Genomic DNA, 13,212 nt, shown 5'->3' on the forward strand with positions numbered 1-13,212 from the left:
TTTGGGGGCACCTGGGTGGCTCAGTCGGTTAAGCGTCTGCCTTCAGCTCAGGTCTTGATCCCAGGGTCCTGGGACTGAGTCCCGCATCGGGCTCCCTGCTCAGCAGGGAGTCTGATTATCTTTCTGCTCCTTCCCATCACCCTCCCCCACCACTCGCTCATGCTCCTGCATGCCCTCTCTCTCTCTCTCTCTCTGTCTCATGCACATGCGCAAAAATCAAGAAGTAAAATCTTAAAAAAAAAAAAAAAGAAAGAAATTCACATTTGGGTATAAAGACTAACATGCTTGACAATACATTTACATAAATTTATAAGATAATCAAGTATAGCAATATTTCCAGTGAACAAAAATAACCTTAAAATATTTACTTGATCTTCTCATCAGACTGCTACTGACAATTTCTGCCCTGCCTTTTTTGTACAGCCCCTGACTTGTCTTTATTTTGATTATTTAGATCCTTTAACTTCTCAGTAAGAATGGGTTTCTCTCTCTCACCAAATGCCAGCCATGCACAAGGCTACTGCTTTGATAGACTGATGGCAGTGAAATGAAGTAACTTCAGAAGAAAACTGGCTGAGGGAGCCATGGTCTCTACCATAAATTGTCCTAATGAAAGCCATGATGGAGAGTGATACTCATTAATGACTTCATGACTTACCAGACCATGCTGTTGGAACATCTTAACCAAATTATATAATCCAATTAATAATGACACTAAGGCATCATAAAAGATTCCTTGCTTCCTCTGTGGTAAAATTTGAATCTCTAAATGGTAATGCTGACAGAGTAATCCTGAGAGCACATCCTATTCTTGAGTTGGAAATGACATACTCACTATGCCCTTGCATTTACTCAGTTCACTTTGCTTTTTGTCAGTCAAGGCCAAGTCCATGCCTTGGCTGACTTTCATTTTAGACAATACAACTTACAGTATAGTCTCACTGATCTTATAAATCTCAGCATCAAACTCCTTTTCTTTTGGATGAGGGAATCTTTCTGTCTTCAGATTTCACTCCTATGTGTATTTACCAGGAAATGAATATTCCAAAGATCAACTGAAAAGATGAGAATAGACCCTCCGCAGCTGCTTGTGACAAGCAAATTGACAGTAAATTATTTGTGCAACATGAAATTTAAAGAGAGCACAGAACCCCTTTGAATGAGAGGCCAGATTGCTTGGAACTAAGCAACTGAGTCAGTGTCTGTGTACATGTGTGTGTACGTACTGAGTCTGTGTGTGTGTACGTGTGTGTGTACTGAGTCAGTGTGTGTGTACTGAGTCAGTGTGTGTGTGTGTGTGTGTGTGTGTACACACGCATACAAATGCAAGCTTCTAAACCAGAGAGTTCAGATTACTTTGGATATTCAAACTGATACCACAGGAATGTTGAGAAGAATAGAGGTTTCAGGAAATCTGTAATTCTTTCTTGACCTTTCTGCTTGATCATTTGTACATCAGTACATTTCAGGACTACAGTGGAACCAGTAGATGACTGTGAGCACCACTTTACCTTCTTAACTTAGAGTTTAAGTGTCCTATTTGCCTCTATTAAATTTAATCTAGGATAGTGTATCTACACTGATACCTGGAATAAGAATTCTAGCGTATTTCTGTCCATACAACATTCAGTGACATTTCATATGACTACTTTTATCCTTAATGAGAATGCACTTCATGATCACATACATCAATAAGATCAGCCCTGACTGAATATTTAGGGGAAGCCAAGAGATTTCTCTACTGTCTTTTGATCAAAGGGAAAAAATAGGAATGAGTTTCCAAATATACTGGTTCTTAAATAATGATAACTGTAAAAATTAAAAGTGTATCTATTCTGCCTATACATTTTGCCAGGCACTATTCTAAGAAATTACCATAGATTATCTCATTTATCCTTGTTGTGATATACTTACTATTATTCCTATTTATGTAAACTGAGATAAAAGAAGTTAATAATCTGTTCAGAAAACACTCTCCCAGGAGATTTGAAATGACTAATACTAAGAATTTAATGGGTTATTTCTTTTATCCATTTTCCATGAAGGAGGATAGTCCATAGTACCACAAATATATTGAATGATTACAATATGTCAAATACTCTGCTGGGTGATAGAATAATTCATTTATAATCATAGGCAGCTGGTAAGGAAATAGCTGTGTAAAAATTCTAAGGTGACACAAAAGTATTGGTGATTTTTGATATCATAAAATATTTGGTATCTGAGGTCTTTGAGTTTTATTTCTTCAAGTACAGTTTGACCAAATCATGAAAGACCTTGGAACACATCTTGCTATAATTAGGATATTGGTGTAATCTTGCTCCATGATTGTTCTCAGTGCAGAAAAACTGGATGGTTGGCATATAAAATTCTAACATAAATTATAGTCAGTTGGAAACAAGTGTAAGTCTTCCCCTCCCTTGTTTTTCCATTACTTCTCTTTCTCTATTATTCTGACTTCTCCACGGTCTTCCATTACTAATCCCACAGCATCTCAAAGTCCTCCAAAATTGGCCCATCACTTTCTTTACCTCAGTGGTAGATTTTCACATGCAGGAGGGAAAGACATTTTCCCCTCTACCTCTCTAGGTTCTTGGCTGAGACCCCCTGTAATGATGAATTAACAGGAGAAAAACAAAATTAATTTCTCACAAATATATGAGACTCAAAGGCAGCCAGGCAGTTGAGGCTTCTATACATACCATCCTGGACTAAGGAAAGGGACAGGGATCTGGGTCTTCAAAGAGGAGGAAGACAATTCACAGGATAATGTGAAGAAACGTGTTTGGTAAATAAATATTTGCCTTGACACGCAGACAAGTCTCTCCGATGAACAAGTTATCTCTGGTAATAACGGTCTTGCTGGTATAGGCCTCCTTTCTAAATTCTTTTACATTGTTAAAAGGGAGATAAAAGGCTTCCTGACTCTGCTGGGTCTCGAGTGCCTTCACCTCTGCATGCCCAAGTGGCATATTTTGGGCTAGTACATCCTGCTCCCCTACTCTTCCCTACTGAGGTAGCATTAATGATCCTATCTTTAGACAATTAATTTGTTGTTCATTCCTTCCCCATTACTTGTATATGAGAATGATATTTCAAATATTAAAAAGGGAAAAAAGATTAAGTTAAAGCGGGTTTTTAAAAATTTTTATAAATTTGGTTAAAGCCATAAATTCCTGCATTCGATAAATAATTACTGAGAATCAATTATGTTCTAGAAAATTTGCCCTGGGGACACAACCCTGAGGAATAGAAGATCTGTCAATGAAGAATCACATATTCATAAACTGGCACTAGAAGGCAGAGTTATGAGGGTATATATCAGGGAACCTGAGGGTCAGAAATGGTTTCTTTGCGAAAGTAAGGCATACACCAAAATCTAAAGGATCTGCATGTGAATGATGGGCTGAGAGTAAAGATTAGAAACAAGAGCTACTGCAATACGGGAAGGTCTTGAGGTAGCTCAGGATGGAGAATAGAATGACTAAGGAAAAGCAACAAATCCGTCTGGAATGCTGACAGCAAGTGAAGACACAGGAACAGATGGGACAGGAGAGAAGGGGAGGCCATATCACACAGGTCCTGGTAGGCCATGCATGTTGGTTTTCATTCTAAAATCAGACTATGCAGAGGATTATAGGTCATAAAAAATGTTTTAACCTAAAAGTGATGGCAAATCATGAAAAGGTAAGCCAGTTTTTACTTATAAAAGATCACTTTGGATGAAGATAGCAAATTAAAGAGTGGGGCAAGATTGCCTGTAGGGAAAATAGTTAGCAAAACCTGTTGATGAGTAATAGACTGGATGAGTGTGCTGACATTGGAGACTGAATGCAGTAGGTAGATATGTGGAACTTTTTTTCTGTAGGAATTAAATTCAAGACTTGTTGATGGATTCAGTCCAGGCACGTGAGGGAAATGGTTAGGCTCCAAGGTGACTGCCTGGTTTCTGGTTTATGCAGAAGTGTGCCATTCACTGATGTAACACATATTGGAAGAGACCAGCTTTGGGCTCAGGGTAGCAATACATTTAAGGCACCTTTGAAATTGCAAGTGTAGCTATCACCCGGACAGTAGGATGCAGACTCAGAAGAGAGGTCTATGGCAAATACAATATGCAGGTGATTGATATAGCCGTGGCACCTATAATATAAATATACACCAAAAAACAAACAAACAAAAAACACTGGGGCTCCTGGGTGGCTCAGTCGTTAAGCATCTGCCTTCGGCTCAGGTCATGATCCCGGTGTCCTGGGATCGAGCCCCACATAGGGCTCCCTGCTCCATGGGAGGCCTGCTCCTCCCTCCCCCACTCCCCCTGCTCGTGTTCCCTCTCTCACTGTCTCTCTCTGTCAAATAAATAAACACTAAAAAACAAGTAAATAGGTTTTATTGAAATTCTATTGAAAACATACTGTTTGGCCTTAAAAGGACATTTTGAAAATAGGCTAAGGTGGAAATGGGGTTTTCCTTGCCGTTGTCAGGAAATGAGCGTGTTTAGACAATTTTAGATTGTTGCCTTTCTGTGACCCATCTTTAGTATGCTCTAAGCTTCAGGCTACAATAAGAACAGCATATCACAGATTTAGTGCCTTTGAAACCAGGATATTACGTATTTGTCTAATACTTCTTTTTGGGTTTTAAATCCAACTTGTTGCATGAGATTACTTAAAAATATATGGCTTGGGGCACCTGGGTGGCTCAGTCGTTAGGCGTCTGCCTTCGGCTCAGGTCATGATCCCAGGGTCCTGGGATCGAGCCCCGCATCGGGCTCCCTGCTCAGCTGGAAGCCTGCTTCTCCCTCTCCCGCTCCCCCTGCTTGTGTTCCCTCTCTCGCTGTGTTTCTCTCTGTCAAATAAATAAATAAATAAAAATCTTAAAATATATATATATATATGGCTTATTGTTAGCTTGATGACAAATTTGCAGAAATATATCACACTGAGCATTCAGGCATTTGTATTCGTAGCCTGCACTTTACAATAAATTGGTTATGGGATGCAGGTAGGGGCCTAGGAGGTTATAAATTTGAGGCATGAAAAACAATGAATTTGTGATTCAACCAGGACAGTCAAGGATGAAATTAAATAGATTAGGGAAGTCCATTTCCAAGGTACAAGCATCATCAGCTAACTTGTCTTTCATGTGCTGGACAAATTATCCCTGGGCCATAGAACAACATCACCCAGCCCCCAGATTGCTTTCTAGTCTTCATTTTGATGTCCATTTGGATATTTTGCATACACAATATATCCCTGGCTATTCCATCCAAAATTACTTCCTTTTCAAGACAATTCTGAATATACTTCATTATTGAAAATATTTTTGTGCATTTCAAAACTAATTAATCATGCTTTCATGAATGCATCATTCCAAAATAAACATTTAGCTATTGTGAGCAATGCAATTAATAGGTTATTTTTAGATAACTGACTAATCTCTCTTCATTAACTTTGTGAGTCTAAAAAATTTAAATCACTTTTGGTTTGATCTCAACTAAAGTATTTGTTAGATGTGAGACTATCTTACTGGGGTGGAGGGAATGTGGAGCCTGTTGGAAGAGGAAAGTTTAGGGGAGACTGGGGAAAGTCTTCTAATGCAGACTGAGTGGGAGGAAACACGGCTGAGCCTCTAAGCTGGTGAAGACGTGGTGAGAACAGAGACTTCCGGCAGTTCTCATGGACGATGTTCAAATGGGATGTTGTCGCTGGGTGGACTGTGGTTCAGAAAAAATCAGCACACGTTCTTTTAGGACCATCTCTTAAGAATTGGTTACTAAGGTGGAATGTGATCAGTATGATGGTTACTAATGTTACTAAGATGAATATGATGGAGAGCTGGTCTAAAGGAGTTGTGAGGAAGACACACTCGTCTTTACTGTGGTGTAATTTATCCAATGGAACATCGTGAGCACTGGAGGAACACAGAGAAGAGGCACTGAATCTGGACTAACAACAAGGAAGATTTTCTGGAAGAGGTGATGCCTTGCCAGGTTTTTTAAAAAGAGAAATAGAAGTCAAGCCAGAGGAGGAGGAAGGGCATTTGAGCAGACGAGACACAGCCAACATGAATTGGGTTGGATGTGGCTAGAAAATGGACCGAGGGGTAAGGGGGTTAGTTAGGGCTGGGAGGTGGGGAGTCACACATGGCTTATCTGAATAGAGAAAGCATAGCCATACATTTAATGATACCCAGCTGGTGAAGGAATACTCTTGAAAAATAACTACTCTCTAAAAGACAAAGGGAAGAGATGTTTGGTAACATGAGAACTGCTTCTGGTAAGAACTGGTCAGGTTTCGTTTATTCTCTTCTGCACAAATGGCCTCTGCTTTCTTGCATATCCCCTTTCTACTCCCCACATGCATTGTCTCTTTCTGATTTTAATCATTTATGTTGTCAGTGAACTGATTAAGGAATTGCCTCCACATGGACCACATTGCACTACACCTGTGTGGTTGTTCATGCATCTTTTTCTCACTGGTGTCTAACCTGTTTCACCTGAGACCCTTGAAGAACAGAGCTGTTAATTTTGTATTCCCACGTTCAGCACAGAGTAATTCATCTACAAATTTGCCTGAATGAATGAGTAATGTTCAAATGCATAGCAGAATACAAAACTAGATGAAAAAATATGGGAACATGAAGTAAAAGACAAATTCCGAGTGGGGATGTGAGCAAGTTTTCATGAAATAGGAGAAATCACATTCTACCCAAAGGCACAGAGCTTTGCTGGGCAGAAGAGAGGCAGAAATGAATTCAGGTAACAGAACTTCCCTGAACATAAAAAGTATGTCCCAGCAAGAGTCAGGGGTCTGATATGGCTGAAGGGCATAGTGCTTAATTGTAAATAAACCCTGTTGAGACCTAACATCTTTTGAAACGTTGTCCTAAACCATTTAGGTTTGAAAAGCTTTAAATGGTATCCTAGGAAAGTTTTCTTTACTCCAAAGGAAACAAGTAAGGTTTCATGCAGAGAAGTGCCATTATTCTACCTTTGCTTTGGATGCATGAAAGTAATTCTCATGGGATGAATTGATGAACACAGGGTGATAACAAAGCTTCTGGGAGGTGGTGAGGAAATCATTGCAAGAGTAGGGGTGACAAACAGTGTATACCGGGGGCGGAGGAAGGAGGAGGAGCATAATGAGTATGAGATATTGAAGATCTAAAAATGTTGTGAGTTGAAATTCCTTGAATATTGACAAGGAAGCAAAGAAAAACACTGGAGATCTCTGAGATTTTCAGCTTCATATGAGAGAGCATGTACCTTACAGTATAGAATTGTGCTTGCTGAAGGCTTTATTATTCATGTCCATGTCCATAATAAATAGAATCTGAATGAATGAATGAACAAATGAATGCATGAGTGAATAACCTTGGAATCTTCCAAATAACACACATACTCAGATGGCTTTAAGCAAATCTGGTTTATGCTGCAGGCACAGGAGTATGCCATGGACCTGTAACTGCCTAACACAGCCCCATCAGGCTCATGGAGTACCTCCTCCGAGAGCACTTTAGGTCTCACGAGTATACATGTGACATCTCACGGGCAAAGCCTTCACATGTTAATTATTATGGATATTATAGCTCATTGTACTATTTATATGTTCATTATCATGAGACTCTTGACAAGGTATTAACAGTGTTTGAAATGACAAATTAGTCATCTCTACTGATGGACAGGCACTATCCTTAAGGTTCGTTCAACGGATAATTAATAGACTATTCGTAAGTAATTGGTATTTACCTTTTCACAGGAAACATATAAATGCCCTTTGTAGTATTTTCAAACCAACCCATGATAAAGTTTGGAGATGCTAATGCCACATATTATCAAGTTACTGTGTTAATATTACATTAGGATTGGAAAATCTGTTAGAGGGATTTTATGTATTTCTTTTCCACAAGTCATTATGTAATGTGTCTGTTGTTATATAGTGCTATTTATATCTTTCAATCCACACTAAATATATACATATATTCTTTCTTCCTTTCTTTCTTCCATTTTTCTGATCTGCTTCCATTGATGACTCTATACTTTTGACTCCAGATTGGCAATATGAGGGTAAGATGACAAAAATAAAAATGCCAAACAACCTCATGAACATTGCTTGTCTGTCTTTGTTTTATTCTCTTTAGAACATTATTAAAATTCTATTCACTCCCTTTAATTAGACCCTTTATCACAATTAAAGTCCAATTTTGTTTGTTTCTGTTGTGAAACTTTAATTACAATTTATCCTTGTTAATCATTCCTTTATGTTATTTCTTTGGGTTAAATTACCATCCCATTATCTCTGTCCTGAAGGACTTCTGCTCTCCAGTGGTCTCTGCTGGTGTTTTCTCAGTAAGATTTGAGTAGTTTTGTGGTGTACAAAGTGATTGTGTTATGATGTTATAAGGAATCTATGTAGTTCTCATGAAAATTTTTTAAGCTAAAAAATTATTAAAAATAATGATGCATATTGATTTGATTGTAGGATTTTTCTTTTTTAAATACCAATACATACCTCAATGAATTTCATACCAGGGTGAGTGCCCTATGGTTGTTCCTTCTTACCTTTGGTTGTTTTCTCTCTTTAGATTGCAAACTAGCTAGGGGAGGACCGCCAGCCACCATAGTTGCTATCGATGAAGAGAGTCGGAACGGTGAGTGAGCTTCAAATTTTAAAAATGACTTCTCTGAGAGGGACTTTTCCTTTCAACCCTAGATTTGTTACATGTGGAAGTACTAAATGAAAGCTGCAGCGCAAATCTACAAACAGCACTCCCTTAATTTCTTCCCTGTATGGGTTTAAATTAGGCCATATGCTGGAAATGCTTTACTTGGATAAGATATGAGAAACTTCTCTATGACTAGAAAGGTTGTTCATTCTTGATCATAAAGGAGTATTTTACTCAGGGTCAGTCCAAGAGTGCATCCAGATAGGGCTGGGATTTTTCTTTGCCAATAGGTAGAGTTGACTATCATGTATACAAACACCTGGTCACCTAAGTAAGATACATTGTGTTCCTCCAAAAGAAGTGGACCACAAGGTAAGGCTTCCACCGCCACTTACACTGGCTGAAATCTGGTAAGGTTCAAGCTCCATAGCCCACTAGACATGGCGATTTATGAATGGTTAGTGGGGAAAACGGAAGATTCTTGGGAATAGAGAACCTGACCAAAGGTTGTGAGAGCAGAGGAAGAAGCTTAAGTGTTGGTTCAGGTTGTCTGCCATAATGAACAACTAATACCGAATCCATATTACATTCCTCAGGAAGCACTTTTCCTTATCAAAACCAAAAATAAAAGGAATTGGTGCTTTGTTCTACAATTCTCCCGAGCCTCTTTTGACTTCAATGTGTGAGTGTTTACAGATTTTTCTCCTCTGTTAAGGCTGCAATAAAATGATATCTCTTGAGTCTTGGTTTCTATTTCAAACTACTCTAAGTGTGTGAGTGTGCTCTGAGGCTTGGTTTGTCTACTAATCCCGTAATGGACCTTCAGTTGGGCTTGTTTTGGTTCATGCTTTCTGTCTGTTTGAAAAAGTCTGTCTTCAATACTTATATATACATATATATATGGGACTTATTAGAGAATGATCTTTTTTTCCTGGAATTTAACCCACATATATTTTGAAGCCTTCTCTGACATATGTAATACCTTCATTGTGCCATATTAGAAACATTCCTTTACCCCTTTGAAGAGTTGGTGTAATTTTTTTCTTCTTGCATATCCTTTGGAATCAGCTTAAAATGTCCATAGCATTGCTGGCCTCTGTTTAAACAAAATAAATTATCTATACTAAATTTTAGCAACATTTAAAAAAAATCAGAAAAACTTGGGTGTTCTCTTTATTTTTAAAAAAGCCAGTCTGTATTGAGCATAAAAGCATATAAAGTTGGTGAGTTATTACAATGCTTTTGAATAAATTGGAAGTAAATCTTATGTGTGTCTACAGAAAATGAAAAAAAATATGGAAAATTTTTTCACACATACAGAAAATTATGGTTTATTTATCATTAACTATTTTTCAAATACAAATGTACAATATTTCAAAAACAAATCTACAAGGAAAACAATTTGCCTTTTTAACCAGAGACAAAAAGGAAAAAAAAGTGATAGAAGGCCACTCTCTATTTTAGTTTCTTTAATGTTCACTGATTAACTTGAACATATAAGCTGAGTTGAACTAAAACACTTAGTTTTATTAAATGATTTTGTTTTAACATGGAATTCTATACAGAGCTTATTTTGCCAAATATCCCCAGTAATGATGATATTTTACCTCTTTATTATGACTAGATCCCATTTTTCAAAGGACCAGGAGCTCTGCAGAGATATTGCCATAGAGTGCTGTATCGTGCATGTGATAAACCTTCAATATTTGTGTTGTAGAAAAAGTGACAAGATACAGTGCAGTAACATTGTGTTCTTTAATTGGCATATTTTGTAGAAACTGCCAACTCCTCAGAATCCTGCCAAAGTCATTTGAGTGTCATCACAGGGACTATAAATACTTGTCTAGAGACTAAATGTTTGCAATTTTATTTTACATTAAATTTCTAAAAATATGATCACGTGAACCTCTGCCAGAGATTATAATATAGTGTGCAGTCATCCTTGTCCTGAAAGTCTGAAGGAAGCAATGCATGAAAATGTGCTTCATATTTTTTCTTCAGGCAATCTAGGAAACTTCCAGTAAGACAGTTAATTCTGATACTGCTCTTAAACTCTCTTAAATTCTCTTTTTCTGAATCTTTTAAGTGGTTGAAATAAAATATGTGGGTATTTGATTTTACCAGTGTAATACACATCATTTTTAAAGGTTCTGGGACTTCTTAAAAGAAAAGCAGGGGAGCACCTGGGTGGCTCAGTCAGTTAAGTGTCTGACTTTTGGTTTCAGCTCAGGTCATGATCTCAGAGTCATGAGATGGAGCCCCACATTGGGCTCTGCACTCGGCATGGAGTCTGCTTGAGATTCTCTCCATCACGCTCTCCGTCTGCCCCTCCCCACTGCTCATGCTCTCTTTTTCAAATAAAATAAATAAGTAAAATCTTTAAAAAAAAATAAGGAAGAGCAAATACTTTATTAAGCCAAAATAGTAAGTTTATTTTGTGTCAACTTACCTTTAGTTTACTTTATTGATGTCTACAGGTAAATAAGATCTATTGCTAAATACGTCCTCCACTAAAGTACAGCTTTTAATAGCGCAGATCTAAATATATATATATATATATATATATATATATATATATATATACACTTAATTTTCTTATGTAAGTCATTGAGGTACATTTATACAACGTCCATTATTTGTCACATGCATCTGCATCATTCATAATTTTTAGACTCTGTGGGATGGGAATATTTCCTCTTTGTGAATATGTATGCTAAATTCATTTGCACAAATACATATGTTTGAAAGAATTAAAACTGTAATGGGAGGAGATCCATAAACTTCTTAGTAACTCTGGACTCTGTTAGATTATTCCCCTCTTTGATCATTATTCTCAACAGCATACTAATAATAGATTCTTTATCTCACCACGATCTGAAGCAGGAGTTTATTTTCATCAGAACTATAAGAAAACCAAGCTTAGGAGTTCTAAGGATGCAAAGTCAACACAAAAATAGACATACCCTGGCTCCTGACAACCATCAAAAAGCTCTCAAGCTGGTACATAGAGCATGTTTAGTATGCAGTCACATTTAGAGAGGAGAATGCATACAGAGAAAAGGACCTGGACTTATTTTCTTGTTCGATAAAATGGGAATATCTAAAAATTCCTTCTGGAAAGCTTATGTCCACACAAAAGCCTACACACGGATGTTTATAGCAGCTTTATATCTAATTTCTAAAACTTGGAGTTTTCAGTAAGTGAATGGACAAACTGTGGTATATCCAGATAAATTCAGTGTAAAAAACAAAGAGCTGTCAAACCATGAAAGACATGGAGGAATCCTTTTTTAAAAATTAATTAATTTATATTTTAATTGCAGTATAATTAACATACAATGTTACATTAGTTTCAGGTGGACAATATACTGATTTATCTATTCTTTTTTTTTTTAAGATTTTATTTATTTATTTGAGAGAGAGAGAGAATGAGAGACAGAGAGCACGAGAGGGAAGAGGGCAGAAGGGGAAGCAGACCCCCCGCTGAGCAGGGAGCCCGATGTAGGACTCGATCCCAGGACTCCAGGATCATGACCTGAGCCAAAGGCAGTTGCTTAACCAACTGAGCCACCCAGGCGCCCCCTGATTTATCTATTCTATACATTACTCAGGGTTCATCAAAATAAGTGTGCTCTTAATCCCCATCACCTATTTAACCTGTACCCACCCCCTGCCCCTGCCCTCTGCTAACCACCAGGGTGTTCTCTATAATTAAGAGTGGTTTCTTTGTCTCTTTTTTGTTTCCTAAATTCCACATGAATGAAATAATATGGTATTTGTCTTTCTCTGACTGATTTATTTCACCTAGCATTATACTCTCTAGATCCATCCATGTTATTGCAAATGGCAAGATTTCATTTTTTTATGGCTGAGTAATAGCCCGTTGTATATATATGACACATCTTCTTTATGCATTTATCTATCAATGCACAGGAGTTACTTCCATATTTTGGCTATGGTAAATAATGCTGCAATAAACATAGAGGTGCATTTTCTTTTTGAATTAATGTTTTAGTATTCTTTGGACAGACAATTAGTGAAATTACTGGATCATATGGTATATCTGTTTTTAAATTTTGAGGACTCTCCATATTTTCTACAGCAGCTGAGCCAGTTTGCATCCCCACCAACAGTGTATGAGGGTTCCTTTTTCTCCACATCCTCACTAACACCTGTTGTTTCTTGTGTGGTTTTTTTTTTGGTTTTGGTTTTGGTTTTTTTTAGCCACTCTGACTGGATGTAAGATGATATTTCATTGTGGTTTTGATTTGCATTTGTCTGATGATGAATGACGTTGAGCATCTTTTCATGTGTCTGTGAACCACCTGTATGTCTTCTTTGGGTAAATATCTGTTCATGTCTTCTGCCCATTTTTTAATTGGATTTTTAAATATTTTGGTTGCTAACCCTTTATTGGATAAATCATTTTCACATATCTTTTCCCATTCAGTAGGTTGTCTTTTTGTTTTGTTGTTTCCTTCCCTACGCAGAAGCTTTTCATTTTGATGTATTCCCAATACTTTATTTTTGCTTTTAGTTCCCTTG

At 37.4% G+C, this 13,212-nt stretch overlaps 1 protein-coding gene across 8 annotated transcripts in view; it reads left to right on the top strand.

Annotated features, from left to right (window-relative positions):
* The window catches only part of PCDH15 (protocadherin related 15), a 794,976-nt gene that overhangs the window by 113,339 nt on the left and 668,425 nt on the right, over positions 1-13,212 (top strand). For 6 of the 8 annotated variants that reach the window (XM_045877694.2, XM_045877690.2, XM_045877691.2 and 3 more), the window contains exon 2: positions 8,587-8,652. In XM_045877694.2, coding sequence (XP_045733650.1) covers positions 8,587-8,652 — 66 coding nt within the window. Of the gene's footprint in view, positions 1-8,053; positions 8,069-8,586; positions 8,653-13,212 lie in introns of all 8 variants that reach the window. The other 2 variants (XM_045877695.2, XM_045877689.1) reach the window with 1 other exon arrangement.

This window comes from Mirounga angustirostris, unplaced genomic scaffold (genome assembly GCF_029215605.1).
Source record: "Mirounga angustirostris isolate CCGP_5_RB_7025 unplaced genomic scaffold, mMirAng1.0.hap1 SCAF_6, whole genome shotgun sequence".
NCBI classification, from domain to species: Eukaryota; Metazoa; Chordata; class Mammalia; order Carnivora; family Phocidae; genus Mirounga; species Mirounga angustirostris.